The 16,436-nt window shown below is 42.0% G+C and overlaps 1 protein-coding gene across 5 annotated transcripts in view; it reads left to right on the top strand.

Moving 5' to 3' along the window:
• CHD6 (chromodomain helicase DNA binding protein 6) overlaps positions 1-16,436 on the top strand; it is a 193,912-nt gene that overhangs the window by 93,737 nt on the left and 83,739 nt on the right. For all 5 annotated transcript variants that reach the window (XM_070472634.1, XM_070472635.1, XM_020869725.2 and 2 more), the window contains 5 exons: positions 6,571-6,633; positions 7,499-7,557; positions 8,228-8,345; positions 13,991-14,077; positions 14,290-14,424. In XM_070472634.1, the coding sequence (XP_070328735.1) occupies positions 6,571-6,633; positions 7,499-7,557; positions 8,228-8,345; positions 13,991-14,077; positions 14,290-14,424 (462 nt within the window). The remainder of the gene's footprint in view (positions 1-6,570; positions 6,634-7,498; positions 7,558-8,227; positions 8,346-13,990; positions 14,078-14,289; positions 14,425-16,436) is intronic.

Here is a 16,436-nt window from a genome sequence, read left to right as displayed (position 1 = left end):
CATCTCTTGCATCTTCTACATTGACAGGCGAATTCTTTATCACTAGCACCACCTGGGAAGCCCAGGATAAACAAATATGGCAGGCAAGACACATATAGCCAGTATTTAAAACCATGAGACTGGATGGGATCACCTAGAGAATGAATATAGATAGAAAAGAAAGCCCCAAAACTAGGCCCTAGGGAACTGCAGAAATAAGAGTTAGTGTTGGAGGATTCTATTTTCAGGTAAGAAATAGTCGGGCGTGGCAGACCAACACTGCTGCAAGGGGGAAGAAAAAGGTAACTTGCAGCGAACATATTTTTAAAGGCATCAGCTAGTTGTGGAAGCAGTAAAAATGAGATGCAGTAAAATTCCAGACAGAGAAGAGCTATTCCTAGATGAGCTGATCATTGCTGACTATTTCCTTCCCTGGAAGCATTCTGTAATTCCAGGCAGGGGCTGGGCCCAAACAGAGACCTGCTCTGGGTTGATGAGAAACTGTCTGACCCTGCTGGTGATCGATTATGCAGGGCTGATGAAATGATTGGAAACTAGAGGAATCCCCAAAGCAAGGAGCCTTCCCCAGGAGACGTTTGCTAAATTCTGGGGTAGTGCAAGAAGTTGGTGGCTGAACCAGAAGGCAGATTGAAATCTCACAGTCTTGCGTTACTTAGGAGATAAAATCTCACTGAAAGGATGGGTCTACTGCAAAACAAAACTGACTCTCCCTTAAGAGAGATTGTTAACCTGCTTGGGATTGGAAAACTCAGGGCTGAGGAGTAAAAAGACCTGCCGAGCTTACAGTCAGGTGACCTTGGGCATTTGTTCTCAAGGAATAGATTAAACAAGAGATGGACTGAGTCTTAACAGAACAGTGACCCAGTCCTGACCTAGCAGAGCCTGATTGGACTAGACCAGTGGGACCCATTCCTTCTTCCTGTTCATCGAGGAGAAAATAGGAAGCTTTTGGAGCTGCTGTGATTCTTTTGTTCACAATATTCACTATACAATAAAAAATTATTAGACATTGAAAAGGCTGGGAAATTGACTAAAAATCAAGAATATTAATGGAAGCAAACCTGAAATGATCCAGATAATGAAGTTAACAGGAGAAAAAGTTGAAATTACTATGATTAATGAGTTAAAGAAAATAGAGGAAAAGATGGACAAAATAAGTTTTAAAATAAAGAATTCCAACAGAGAATTGAAGCTATAAAGAGAATCAGATCAACACTGTAAAACTGAAAATTTGTAAAATTCAAAGCACAATAGGTAAGTTTAAAAGCAGATTAGATATAATAGAAGATAAGATTAGTGACTTTGAAGACAGATCAGTAGAAAATTTCTAAACTGACATACAGAAAAATGAATGGAAAGAACAGAGCAAAACATAAATGCATAGAGAGACCACTGGGATGCAGTGAAAAGGTCTGATGCTCTGATTAGCGTCCTAGACGTAGAAAAGGAAAGGTCAGTCACTTAGTCATGTCCAACTCACTGCAACCCCATGGACTGTAGCCTGCCAGTCTCCCCTGTCCATGGGATTCTCCAGAATACTAGAGTAGGTTGCCTTTTCCTCCTCCAGGAGATCTTCTCGACCCTGGGATCAAACCTGGGTCAGTGGAGAGCCAAAAAGTTCCCAAAACTGATGGAAGATATCAATCAGTAGATTCAATGTTAGGTAACCCCCAAGCAGGAAAATCGTGCAAAAGAAAACCATACCTATGCATATCTTAAACTGTAGAAACCAGATACTAAAAGAATATCTTATAAATCATTAGATAAAAACTGACAACTAATATTATATTAAGTGGTACAGTTATTGAATGCTTTCCCTCTGAACTAGCAAGTAAGAAAAAGATTCCACTGTTCTCATTTATATTCAGGAATACATTGGCAGTCCTGGCTATTGCACTAAGGAAAAGGAAGAAATACAGGCATGCTTTGTTTTATTGTTCTTTGCTATATTGCACTTTACAGATACTGCTTTTTTTTTTTTTTTTAACAGTTTGAAGGTTTGTGGTAACCTTGGATCAAACAAATGTATTGGCACCATTTGCAGTATACTAATATTACAATATACCTTTTACAGTATACTTATTTTATAAACTAGCAACGTCAAATCAGGAATGGAAAATTGTAAAATGCCACTTATGATAGTATCAAGGTATTAGATACCCTGAAGTAACTCTCAAAAGATATATAAGCCCTCTGTATGAAAAACATGGCTGAAACAAATTAAAGAAGCCCTAAATAAATGGAATGATATATGACATACATGTATTCAAAATTAAGCTATCTGTAATTCAGTCCCAGTCCAGATCTAGGCAGAGTGCTTTTTTTGGTGGAAATTGACAATGGAACTACAGAAGACCTACCCTAACCAAGGCAGTCTTGAATAGGAAGAACCCAGTTGGAAGACTTACAATCCATGCTTTGTAATCAGTTTACAAAAATGAGGACAGAGTAGTGTTGCCATAAGAACACATAGACCAGTGGGCCAAAAATAGAGCTGTATGTGGCTATTGAGCACTTGAAATAGCCTAGTTCGAACTGAGATATGCTCGATAAAGTACAGAATAGATTTTTAAAGACTCAGTATGAGAAGAAGAATGTAAACTATTTCGTTAGTAATTTTATATTGATTGCATGTTGAAATGATATATTTTCTATGTTAGTTAAAATATTGTTACAATCAAATTCATCTGTTTTTAAATGTAACTACTGTTGTTGTCAGTCACTAAGTCATGTCCAACTCTTTGCAACCCCATGAACTGCACCACACCAGGCTTCCCTGTTTTTCTCTCTCTCCTGGAGTTTGCTCAAACTCATGTCCATTGAGTCAGTGATGCCTTCCAACCATCTTATCCTCCGTCGCCCCTTTCTCCTCTTGTCTTCAACCTTTCCCAGCATAAATGTGGCTATAAGAAATTTTAAAACTATGTATGTGGCTTATTTGTGGCTTTGGTGGCAGCAAAGATTCATTCAATGGACATAAAAATACAAGAGAGGGGAAAAAAGGTGAATCATAGAGAGCTTCTCTTCATCAAAAGACACATCTACAGTTTGAGAGGGCAAACCATAGATTGATAGAAAAAGTATAGATCATAACAGAGGACTCTTATTCAGAAATATATAAAGATATAAACTCTTGCAAATATAAAGAACTCTTGACAATAAAAAAAAAAGACAATTTTTAAAATAGGCAAATAACTTGAATAGAAACCTCATAGGGCCAATAAGCATATGAAAAGATACTCAGCACTTTTTAATTATCAGGGAATTGTGGATTAAGGAGGAGATGTGAGAGTTGAACTGTAAAGAAAGCTGAGTGCTAAAGAATTGATGCTTTTGAACTGTGGTGTTGAGAAGACTCTTGAGAGTCCCTTGGAAAACAAGGAGATCCAACCAGTCCATCCTAAAGGAGATCAGTCCTGGGTGTTCATTGGAAGGACTGATGTTGAAACTGAAAAATCCCAATACTTTGGCCACCTGATGCAAAGAGCTGAATCATTTGAAAAGACCCTGATGCTGGGAAAGATTGAGGGCAGGAGGAGAAGGGGACAACAGAGGATGAGATGGTTGGATGGCATCACCGACTCAATGGACATGAATTTGGGTAAACTCCGGGAGTTGGTGATGGACAGGGAGGCCTGGCATGTTGCAGTCCATGGGGTCGCAAAGAGTTGGACGTAACTGAACTGAGTACACATCCATTGGAATGGCTGAAGTTTTCAATACTCATGATATCAAGTCAGTTAGAACTCCCATGCACTGCTGCTGGATGTAAAATAGTTGCTACTACTTTGGGAAAAGTTCTGACAGTATCCCTCAAAACTAAACATATAACCAACCTCATAACCTAGAAATTGCATTCCTGTGTATATATCCAAAGTAAATTATATGAACATTGAAAGCAACCCAAATATTCCTTAGCAATAGCATGGATAAATAAGTGGTGGGTAAATAAATAATTTATACAATAAAATACTGCACAGTAATACAGGAGAATGAACCACATGCTAGATGATTCCATTTGCATGAAACTTAATAATAGGCAAAACTAATCAATGGTGGTAGAAGTCTGAAGAGTGGTTATGTATAACTTTATCTCAGGGGGACTTCACTGTGTATGTGTACATGTAAAACGTCGATAATTGTATGCTTAAGACCTCTGCGTGCTGTATACCTAAGTCACTTACAGCGTTATGTGGGCGTGCCTGGCCATTCCTTGATGAAGACTATAGCACATTTATGTCTGTAAGACCAGTATGTAAACTCAAAAGACGCGCAGTACATAACCGGGGGGGGGGGGGGGGGGTGGAATTTAGGAAGGAAATGAAGTTATAAGGAAGGAAGTTGGGTCATTAATCTAGTTTCCTTTAACCCGGCCTCTGTTACTTTGCTTGCTGCCCACTTGTCATAGCCCGAGCTCTGTTTGTTGGCTGCAAGATTGGGGTTGTGATTTTACTGCTCAGGAAAGGACATCTAGTTTGGGCCCTTCACTGTTAGCCATCTGGACAAGTGAAGTTAAGTCCAGGTATATGGAAAAAGGGAGGCTTTAATTATATGATATAGATCAAGAATAACCCTTTATCTTTCCTTTGTATTCCATCTGTCTTCCCTGTTATTTAGCATTCAACCAATATTCATTGATCACCCACTGTTGTCTGGCTTTCTCAAGGTATCTAGCTACACCAGTGAGTAAAACAAATAAGGATCCCTGCCATCACGGGCTAGTGTGATGGGAGAAGACGGCAACCCACTGTGAACTGTCGCCTCCTCCTCTTCTCATGCGTAAGAATCAAGCAGAGCAAATATACTTAGAGGAAACCAAAAGCTGAGTCTGTATCCAGCCCCAGTTCACCGATCTTCCCGTTGAGCTGTGGGAAAAGACTTGTCGTTTTGGATTAACTTCACAATGCCATGTGTCCAGGGGGACATAATGAATATGCGTAGCCTTTGGGAGCATCTGTCAGCGCCTGCTGATTTCCATACTTCTCTTCCACCATCTGCCCTACTCGTCGTTTTTAACTATCAATTTTCTGGGAAAAGCTTGATTTAAGTTCTTAGAAAATATGTTTTCTGTAACGGTATGACTTTGGGGTAGCTGAGCCCTGGAATGGGTTTGCTGAAGGCAATGATACGCAGCACAAATCATCCTCTTGGAAAGTTCTGAGAAGGAGCCCAGCTAGTTATTCTCAGAGTTAGGGTTGTGGTGTGTGTTCTTTTCACACACTGTCCTAAGTCTCATATTGTGATAAATGCCAGACCTGGAAAAGTCACATAGTGCAGTTGAAACCACTGAAATTGCTCAACTAAAATCTTAGGAAGAACGTTTAACAGGAGGGTTCTGACCCAGTATATCCTTTTGTAAGTTTATTTTATTTTTATTTTTTAATTTCTGTTTATTTATCTTTAGTTGTAGCATGTGAATTTTTTTTTTTTAAGCATGTGAATTCTTATCTGCTGCATGTGGGATCTAGTTCCCAGTGAGAGAAAAAAAAGTGAAAGTCACTCAGTCATATCCAACTCTTTGCGATCCCATGGACTGTAGCCCACGAGGCTTCTCTGTCCATGGAATTCTTCAGGCCAGAATACTGGAGTTGGTCCCATTCCCATCTCCAGGGGCTCTTCCTGACTCAGGGATTGAACCTGGGTCTCCCACATTGCAGGCATATTCTTTACCATCTGAACCACCAGGGAAGCCCTGGTTCCCAGACCAGGGATCAAACCTGGGTCCCCTGCTTTGGGATTACACTCTTAGCCATTGGACTACCATAGAAGTCCCAAGTTTGTTGGTTTTTTTTAATGCAAAAAAATTTTTTTTTTTTTTTTTTGGCAAAATTTTTTAAATCAAGTACTCCTCTGTAGAAAGAGATTTCATGGAGATTAGAAAATGTTGATGTATATCAAGGGTAGAAAGGAAGGAATTAAATTGTTTCCAGTTGGGATTTATAGTCAAAGGATGATCGGTAAAACGAAAGCCATTTCCAGGTACAGAGGAGAACAGCGGTACCATTTAGTAGAGAATAGTTATGCCTTACGTTTGCCTAACGCTTACTGTCCAAAATATGTTTTCACATGCCATCTTATCCTTCCAGTCACCTAGTGAGATATGTATTTTTAATTCTTATTTTAATAGATTTGAAACTAAGGGGTGCTAATTGACTTGCCCAAAGTCAACAGCTGGAAGGTGTCAGAATTGGAGCACTCTGCTTCTGAAGCCCCCAGACTCTTTTATATACGCCTTTCTGAAAATTTTATGCAGTAACATGTAAGCAGTTTGGGCAGAGAAGGGAGGTCCCAGGACCAATTTTAGTGATGCTAAAGGCAGATCTGAAGTCAAGAATCTGCAAAGCAGAATAACTTCCCTGCTCACATGGGAGGGGAAAGAGGGAGGGTTGTGCACAGAGGTTAGACTGTGTACCATCTTTGGATCACTCTGAGCTGACAGGATGGAGCCTCTGTACTCAAAGGTGAACCTTTGGACCAAGTAGTATCTATTGTAGCATTTCTTGTAGAATTATTTCATGGCTTCTGTGGTGCCAGTAATACACTTTCTGTCTCTCTCACCTCTGTCTTCAGGAGCCTCCAGAAGATGACGCAAACATCATTGAGAAGATCCTGGCATCTAAGACTGTCCAGGAGGTTGGTGGCTGATGTTTCTGGCTTGTATGTCTCTAGCGCACATGACACCCTCTGTTAAAAGATGTCTCTGGAGTGGTCCTTCTCAGCTGGACCGAGAGCTAGGCAAGAGCGCCATTGGGCTAGTTGACACTTAAGTTTGTTAGGCTGGTTGACACCTCCGTAGAGGATTTTAGGACATGAAATTCTTCAATATTTGAGTATGACCCAAATTGATGTTTTTCTTCCCTGTGATCCTAGCAGTAGGTATTGACCTCTTAGTTGCCATAGCTCACTGAAAGTCACCAAGGAGCCAAGAAGAAGAGATGGGGAAAGACTCCCAGCGCAAACACCTTTCCTCCCGGTGTCTTCAGAGCTGTCACAGGGGACTTCTAGAGAAAATGCCTGGTGCGAAGGAGCATGAGAACATAGTGTCAGGGAGAGCGTGGTTCCATTTTTACCTCGAGTATTTATGAAAGCAGACTTCCTCGCTTTGAGAGTGAATGCCTCTGGGGTGTGAGGGCGATGAGGAGGAGGGGGCAGGCCGGGGGTGGGGGGGGACACTGGAAATGCATGTTCTCACTTCTGCAGCAGCTCTCAGAGCCCTGGGCCAGTTTGACTTTTTCATCTGAGTGTTCTCCCAGCTGAGATCACAGAATGACACCAGGAGGAATTTTTTTTTTTTTTTTTTAATGTTGTAGCTTAGCTGTGTGTTCAGCCTTTTGAAAGTCTGCTCCAGAACGGCCAAGAAAAACGACCTGATAAAATGCAAATGTCCTCGAGAAATATGTTCTAAACCAAGAAGGAAAGCTTGATTTACTTTTTTCGTTTGGTACATAAGAGTGGTCCTCAGGGACCTAAGCTAATAGCGGCTTGCTTTGGGTTACAGGTCCACCCAGGAGAACCCCCATTCGACCTGGAGCTGTTCTACGTCAAGTATAGAAATTTGTACGTCTGTTTAATGTATTCTTTGTATTTGGATTTTATATGAATAAAACGTCTTTCCTTCATCCCATCATTATCTTCTAAATTTTCCAAGAATGGCCCCTAAGGTGTGACTCACAGACCTCAATTGGCTCAAGTTCACCTTGGGGGGCAGTGCTCAACTCGATGTATAGAGTCACCTGGAGAGCTTTTTAAAACTACTGAAGCCCTTGCTGCCCCTGAGGCCAGTTTACTCCTACTCTGGGCGTAGTTCCCAAGGGTTGACATGTTTTAAAAAATCCCTGTGTAGTTCCTTTTTGCACACAATGTGGAGAATCACAGTCCTATGGCCTATACTTTTCTGCTTTCTTGCATTTTCCTTTTTTTCTCTGCTATGTGCCCACTTCCACTAATGTGCATGAATGCTAGCCTCCCTATACCTGCCCTGCCTCCACTATGAGCCAGTTTCTCTAGAAGCCACAGAGTGACCAGTTGCTTGGAATTGCTGCCTTGTCCTGTGTTCAGTTTTTGTCCTGAAGGGCAAGGCCCTTCTAAGTCCAGTCTCAGCAAGCCACTTCCACAGCAAGCCACTCCACTGCTGCTATGTTAGATGGTCACCCTGGTTACTGAAACTTTAAAGTCTGATTATTTGCCGGTTCTGCACTCGTCTCACAATCTGTGTGTCTTTGGATAGTTCCTACTTACACTGTAAATGGGCCACAATGGAAGAACTCGAAAAGGACCCTCGCATCGCACAGAAGATCAAGCGATTTAGGAATAAACAAGCCCAGATGAAGCACATTTTTACTGAGGTGAAGCATTACTTATTAATTTGATCACTGCTTTTCCTGCAGTATTAGATCCCAGGTTTAAGTTTCTTTAAGTCGAAGTCCCGTGCAGATCTATTGCTTAGGCATGCCCTGATTTGAGACTTGAGTTGTCCAGATTTAATTCAAAGAAAATGGAATAAGGCTGAAACCTTACAACTGATGACGCCTAAGAATCTTCATCTTGGTTACGTTCTATGGTAAAAGGAATGTCTGCACAGTTTTTTCATTTCCTTCCTCCCCTCCCCAATAGGGCAATTCAGAGAAGACTTAATATTTGAGTGTAAAATAGAAACAAAGCCAAAATGTTAGAAAATAAGTAAATAAATATATCAACTTGGGAATTTCTAAGTGTAGTACCTACAGTAAGAGGAAGGATTGATGGATTTGGATATCAGAGCATCTTTAGTGTCTATAAATTGGAAAATACCACAAATAATTCTTTAAGTTAAGTACATATGTACATACATGTATTTCCTAATTGTGTACATGCATACATACATACAACTGGGCTTCCCTGGTGGCTCAGTGGTAAAGAATATGCCTGCAGTGCAGGAGACCTGGCTTTGATCCCTGAGTGGGGAAGATCCCCTGGAGGAGGGCATGGCAACCCACTCCAGTACTCTTGCCTGGAGAATTCCATGGACAGAGGAACCTGGCAGGCTATGGTCCATAGGGTCACAGAGAGTCGGACACGACTGAAGCAACTTTACACGCATCTACATACAAGGCACGCATTCTTATCCAATATGGAAACCTTATTTATATTTGCATAGACACAGACAAGATACACACTCATATACATATGACAAATAGCTGTAATGATTTAAAAAGATGCTCTTATAATTCAAAAAGGAAGATACATAAAGACATAGACATAAAAAAGAGACACATGGATCCAGGGAAGTGGGATGGGTTGGGAGGTTGAGATTGACGTGCACACCTGCAGTGTATTAACTAGGTAACTAATGAGACCCTGTGGGCACAGGGAGCTCTACTCAGGGCTCTGTGGTGACCTAATTGAGAAGGAAATCCAAAGAAGAGGGGATTTATGTATATGTGTAGCTGGTTCACTTTGCTGTGCAGTAGAAACTAAAAATTGTAAAGCAACCATATTCCAATAAAAATTAAGAAAAAAAGAAAAATATAAAATCCTAAATAGAAAAAAATGGACAGATTATTGGGGAATTCAGGAAAGAGGGGGAAATTATTTACTAATCCTACAAAAAAAAGTAATTTCACTAGCGGCCAAAGAAATGCAAATTAAGATGGGAATTTTCTAGTTTTCACTTACTAAATACTGGAAGGTTTTAGAAGTAAGTATTGTCCACTGCTGGTGAAGGTGTATGGAAGAGACCCTCTTGTCATCACGGCTTGGAAGCATAACTTAGGATGCCCTCTCAGGAGAGTAAGTAGGTTGACAACAGATATCAAATGCCTCAATATTTGCATAGCCCTTGTCCCAGCAGTTCTAATTCCATCATTTATATTAAGGAATCTATCAGATCTTGGAGCAAAGACTTAGCTATGATAAACAGTTTATGTTGGTGAAAAATTGAAAACAAGCATAATGTTAGGTAATAAATGCTGTTAAATTATAATACATTCCACAGAGTATAGTACTGTGCAGCTAGTAAAAGTGATACTGGAGGACAGTTATTAATGTCAATAGGAAGGGGCTTAATGTTGTAAACTATTGTTAATTGAAAATGTTAGGCTCCTTCAGCATAAGAGAGTTCCGTTTTAGGGGTGGTGGTTGTTCAGTCGCTCAGTTGTGTCCAACTCTTTGGGAACCCATGGACTGCAGCACGCCAGGCCTCTCTGTCCCTCACCATCTCTTGGAGCTTGCTCAAACTCATGTCCATTGAATCAGTGATGCCATCCAACCATCTCATCCTCCATCGTCCCCTTCTCCTCCTGCCTTCAATCTTTCCCAGCATTGGGGGTGAGAGTAGGGGGGTGGGTGTGCAGGGGAAAAGAATCACCATAATAATGCATAGAAAATGTCTGAGTTTATGTGAAAACACTGATCTAATTTTCTCTATTCAGTAGGATCTTGGTGATTTCTATTTTCTTTAACATGTAATTTTTCAATTTTAGATGGATAACTTATGAAGAAAAAGCAATATAAATTATTTTTCAAATGTAGTCACAAATACGTGACCTTAAGAGTGCACTCAGATGCCATCAAATCATAGCAAACTGCCACACATAACTTACCAGTTCATTGTTCGCATGGTGCTCTTTTTCCCCACAAATGCCAAAAACCTATTTTAGGACGGTGTCAGTAAGTGTTCTTTTTGTCCCAATATGGAGTCTTTTCTCTTTAGCCTCAACATTTGGCCCCAAGCCTCTCCAGGCTCGTTGTAAAGCCTGTGAGAACTGTTTTTTATGGCTTCATTCCCCTGATAGAGCATCAGGGGAAGGAAGGGCTGGAATTGGAGAAGCCAACCTGGAGCCCTGTTGGACGCGCTCCCTGGGTTCCCAGAACATCGCATTCACACCTCTATTTTAGCAAGGATTTGCAGCGTAGCGACCTGTTTACATGTCTGGGTCTGCCATTCTGAGCCCTGCAGGGCAGACAGGGCCTTGCCTTCCCTTCTCTCCAGGACACCGTGCGCAGGCTGCGTGCGCAGTCACCACTTGGCTGTGCCTGGGCCAGTGAGGAGGGTTGCCTGACGCCACTCCTGCTTAGGCCCTGTAGCACTTCCTGTCTCCCCGGACGGACTAGAGTCCAGACTCCTCAATGCAGTCTACGAGGCCCCATGAGTCTAGTTTCTGATTTATGCCCAAGGGAATGATTTTTTTTTCCCCCCTTGGTTGGGTATTGAGAGAGAAAACTGTGTTAGGATGTGTAGAAATACCGTAGTGGGAGTCCCTGATGAGAAGGGACAGTTATGGGAGGAGATTGGAGGCCACTCAGAGGAAGGAAAATTGGGAAGTAGTTGCTGTAACGCTGTCCTTGGTTTTGACCTGATCGACAGTTTTGCTCATAACTTGCATAAATGATATTCTTGTAAATAATAGCCTAGTTCTGAATAGAGCTTCTTCATACACATTACTTCCAGCTGCTTTATTTGAGGTAGCCAGGAGTGCATGTGAAGGAGAGTCAGGCTAGAAGGCTGAGCATTTCCCATGCCCTACGGGCCGGAGGCCTGTTCGCCCCTGACTCCTTAGCGCCAGACCCAGCACTGGGGAAATTAATGCCAGAATCCAAGTTCAGGTTCACCTGGACAGCAAGGATGAATTAAATCATGCAAATGGTGATAAGTAAATGGCTCGATAAGTAATGGCTCACATCGGTACTGTAAAGATCTTTACAGCTTTAGAGTGGGGAAGATGACCAGATCGCAGCTCAAGGGACAAAGTTTTCTGTGAACCAAGAGCTGGTGGTCAGTGGTAAACAGTCTGCCTGCCAAATGCAGGAGACCGCGAGTTCGATCCCTGAGTTGGGAGGATCTCTTGGAGAAGGAAATGGCAACCCACTCCAGTATTCTTGCCTAGGAAATCCCGTGGACAGAGAAGCCTGGTGAGCTACAGTCCATGGGGTCACAAAAAAGTCGGACGTGGCTGAGCGGCTGAACAACAGCAGCAAGAGTAGGGCGGGGCTTAAAAAGTGCCAGTAATCCTAGATGGCGCCCTGTGTGCCATGCTCTTTTCTTTCCTGAGGATTACGCTGATGTGGGTACCGGGATTCAGTTGAGAGACTTTGTAAAGCCTGGGGGCAGCTGGGCGAGGACCGTTAACAGTGGGCAGAAGCATGTCTGAGTGATCGAGAGCAAAGGTGGACAGGGGATGCCCAGTGCTGGCGCCACCCAACACCCACACCGACAGGTGTCCACGCACCACTGAATGTCCTTGGGCCAACTGAATAGCTCCTCTGGACTCAGCATCCTTTGTTTTCGTAAATCAGAAATCCTCTTAGCATCACCCTCAGGATATCTGGGAGGGTTAAATGACACAGTGTGGATGAAAGTGCTTAGCATGGTGCCTGGCCCACGGTCACTGCTCCACAAGGGTTAGCTCTCTGCATCACAGAGGGATCTGGAAGCATGGCATCCGAAGAACACTGAACACCTGGGGTTGGGAGGTATTCAGATAGGGAGAACACAATCACTTGGTTACCGCTACTGTAGAGGAAGCAGTTCACTCCAGTGAGGCACAGTTCCAGGAGGAAAATTAGGCGGTAATTTGATAGTGATAATGATAAAGATTGTGATGCTACTACTGAACAGGCAGAGGTAAAGCTGTCTTGGCAGTGGGTCAAGTCTCAGAGGGCAATAAATTCCTGAACATAGGAATAATTGAATCCGAGGGTGAATTTGCCAGGGTTGCTGTAAGAAGTGTTCCTGTGTAGATTGGAAGAAGAAACTATACAGCTCCTAAAGTGCCTTCTAGCTTCAGGGGCAGTGAGAACACCTCTGCAGTTCATGGGGAGGGCTTCTGGACAAGAAAGACCTGGGTAAGCGTTCTGGTCCACGTGGCTTTACGACCCTGGCCACAGGACATATTTAACCTCTCTGAGTCAGTTCTCTCATCTCTAAAGTGTTTATAGCACTTACTCCATAAAGTAGTTTAGAGGCTTACTTGAAAGCACTGGACACACATTAAATATTTCTAAATCTTGTTTATTACTGTTCTTAGAAGTACACTTTGGGCTGGGAAGCATGGTCTGTTTAACAGGAAACAAGTCCTAAGAGTACAGCTCAATGAACTTTTACAAAATAAACACTCCTATCTAACCACCACCTAGATCAAGGAATAGAACATTATCAGTATCCCCGGAAGCTCCGCTCATGCATCCATCCAGGGTTAACTGTTATTGGTGTGAAGAAGAAAGAGAAACTGACATTCTGGATTTCCATGGGTTATCTCTGGAAATCCTCTTTGTGCTGATTTTTGCTCAGTACTTAATAACCCTGGAGGAGGGCACGACAACCCATTCCAGTGTTCTTGCCTGGAGAATTCCATGGACAGAGATACCTGACAGGCTATAGTCCAAAGAGTCGGACATGACTGAGTAACTTAGCATGCATGCACTGAAATGACCAACAGGAAATCCTTCCCTGGCCAATGTGCAAACTGTAAGGTGTGGTTGTGCCTTTAAATATAGTCCTGAAGAGCAGGATTTGGGGACACTGAGAAAAGTTGGTGAGTTGATTTATTTAAGCAAACCTCCCTTTTTTTGTTGTTTTTTTAATTTATTGGAATGTAATTGCTTTACAGTGTTCTGTTAGTAAGACAGCCTCTTCAGTAAGTAGTGCTTGGGAAACTGGGCAGCTTTATATAAAAGAATGAAATTAGATTACTTTCTAATACCATACACAAAAATAAATTCAGAATAGCTTAAAGACCTCAATATAAGGCCAGAAAGTACAGAACTCTTAGAGGACAACTTAGAACAGTCTTTGACATAAATTATACCTAGATCCTCTTTGACCCACCTCCTAGAGTCATGGAAATAAAAATAAGCAAATGGGACCTAATTAAACTCAAGCAGACCTTTTCATTCTGCGTTCCCTGATAGAGCCCATGGTGGTGGGCGGGGTGGGGGGGGTCACTTAAAACATTGGATGCTGGGTTGGCAGGAAGGGAGTCACTCCTTAGCTCTTCTTTCCTGTTTGCCTTAGCCTGACGAAGACTTGTTCAACCCAGACTATGTGGAGGTTGATCGAATCTTAGAGGTGGCCCACACCAAGGATGCAGAAACCGGAGAGGTGGGTATTTCTCAGTTTTAACTCTTCTAAAATGTCTTCCTTGCTTGTCTCGTGTTTTGCTTGTTTTGTCAACACATGGCCTCTGTTTTAATGGCCTTTGTGTGCTGTGTCACAGGGAGGGTTTTCTAGGTCGTCAGTATAGGATCCATTCCTCTAACGTAGTAGAAAGAACGTAAGCTCCTCTCGTAAGCTCCTCTCCCGTTTGCCACCAGGAAGTGACGCATTACCTGGTGAAGTGGTGCTCACTGCCTTACGAAGAGAGCACGTGGGAACTGGAGGAGGACGTGGATCCTGCCAAAGTTAAAGAATTCGAATCTCTGCAAGTGCTCCCCGAAATCAAGCACGTGGTAACGTACACATGTCATTATCTGGTGCCTCTTGTAATGCGATGATCCCAGGTGTCCCCCAGGCGGTTTTCCCAAGTGGTTTCTGTGGCATCTTACTGTTGGTCGTGTGCATTGAGACCGGGGTTCAGAGTATGTTTCTCCCCATATCACACTTTACTGGCACTGGGTCAGCTTCAGGTCTGGGCTCTAGTTTGATGGATATGACATTTAAGAAGCTTGGTCATGAGCTTTGTTTTCTTGGTGTATAGCTGTCACGTGGGGTCAGGAAGATAGAAGGTGCAAGAAGTGCTTGGCTTGGGAAAGAAGCTCCATAAGTTGTTGGTATCTTTTTTGTTTCCTATTTCTTATCTCTTTCTCCATTGGTGATCTCTTTTCTTTGGTTTTATCCTTCACTTTTACTCAGAATGTTCTCAAAGGGAAGAAATTGTCCTTTATCAAAAGATCCCTAGGACTTGGCAGAGAAAACATATGTTTTCCATATGTGTTGAATTGGTTAGTTTTTCTGATTCTGGTTTATTACCACCAAGCTGCAGAAATGTCCCAGGGTACCTAGTAATTAAAAGGAGGCAGAATTGGGATAGAGCTCAGTTAAGGTGTAACTAACTTGGGAAGAGAATCAGAGATGTTAAAGAATATGGCTTAAGACTGGAATGATCAGTTTCTGGTTTTTTTCCTAAGTCACTTTTTTTTTTTTTTTTGCCTCACTGTATGGTGTGCAAGGTCTTAGTTCCCCGACCAGGGATCAAATCTGTGCCCCCTGCAGTAGGGGTGCAGAGTCCTAACTACTAGGCCTCCCCCCCCAAAAAAAATCACATTTTTATATGAAAAACTGTTATCTAGCTCTTTATTGTTGTTTTTATATCACTTGTCTTGATAACTAGGACATTCTATCCCTAAAAGCTTTTTGGTTAAAAATTGGTTGCTTGTAGGTAAAATAACAGACTTTTGGGAGAGCAAGGCATGAGTGTCAGTAACCACTGTGCAAAGAAAGTAGCAGTCATTTAATAGTCAAGACCCACCTTGGAGACTCCAAATATCAATTCTCTTTTAAATTCAACAGTACTGAAGGTTTTGGAGCCCTGGGGTAGGTGCTTACCTGTCGTCTGTGATACCACTGAGGAGCCAGCCAGACTAGGCATCGGAAACTTCTAGCTGATTTCAAGTCTCATCCTTAGATTGCTGAGATTTCTGGGCAGTGGGTGAGATAAACTAAAACCTGGAGAAAGCGGGCACGCCCAGAGGAGGGGCTGGATGAGGGTGTGAGGCCTCTGTGTCTGGAGTGCTACCAAGGCAGCACAGTAGAAACCTGCAGTGAGAGTCTATTCTACTGTATCTGTGGTGCTAAGAGTGAGCCCCTTCCATCGCTAGAGATGAGGAACATTCCAGAAAGTCTCCGCATAGTGTAGGGTAGCGTGCCATTAAAATGAGTTACATGAACTTAAGGGAGCCAGGCTGAATGATTCCTAGGGGTTAATGTAATTTCTTTAAGGGAACAGAACAAGAGAGTTCATATGAGAATATCTTGGTTTAAAAGCTTTCTCTTTAAAATTAATTTTTGACATAATAAATTATTTTCCCTTATATTTGTAAAAGCTCCTTGTACCTATGTGCTGATAGTAATACTCAACAGAGTTCTGTTTCAAGGAGCTTGGCCTAACGTCAGCTATCGTAATTTTGTAGGTTAAGTTGTGGTATGTAAGTTTCTGAAAGACCACACTTTCAGTAGTCTGAACAGATTAAACCATTATATTTACCTCCAAAGATCAATGATACAATATGATTGGGAATATTTTATTAAATCTCACATGCAAATGGCTTAGTTTTAGATAATAACGTCTTTAGGACTAAACTTTCTGTAATACCCCAAAGTAAAACTCCCAAAGACTAAAATTGCTGTTAGCAAAGCTGCAGTCTCAAAATTCTCTATGTAACTACAGGCATAGCTAAGAATTTTTTTATTTTTGAGACCTCAAAAGTGTCAGCCTAGGGACTCAATTTGTCTAGAAGCAAAA

Source organism: Odocoileus virginianus, chromosome 9, assembly GCF_023699985.2.
Source record: "Odocoileus virginianus isolate 20LAN1187 ecotype Illinois chromosome 9, Ovbor_1.2, whole genome shotgun sequence".
Lineage (NCBI taxonomy): Eukaryota > Metazoa > Chordata > Mammalia > Artiodactyla > Cervidae > Odocoileus > Odocoileus virginianus.
This window is presented reverse-complemented; position numbering and strand designations above follow the sequence as displayed.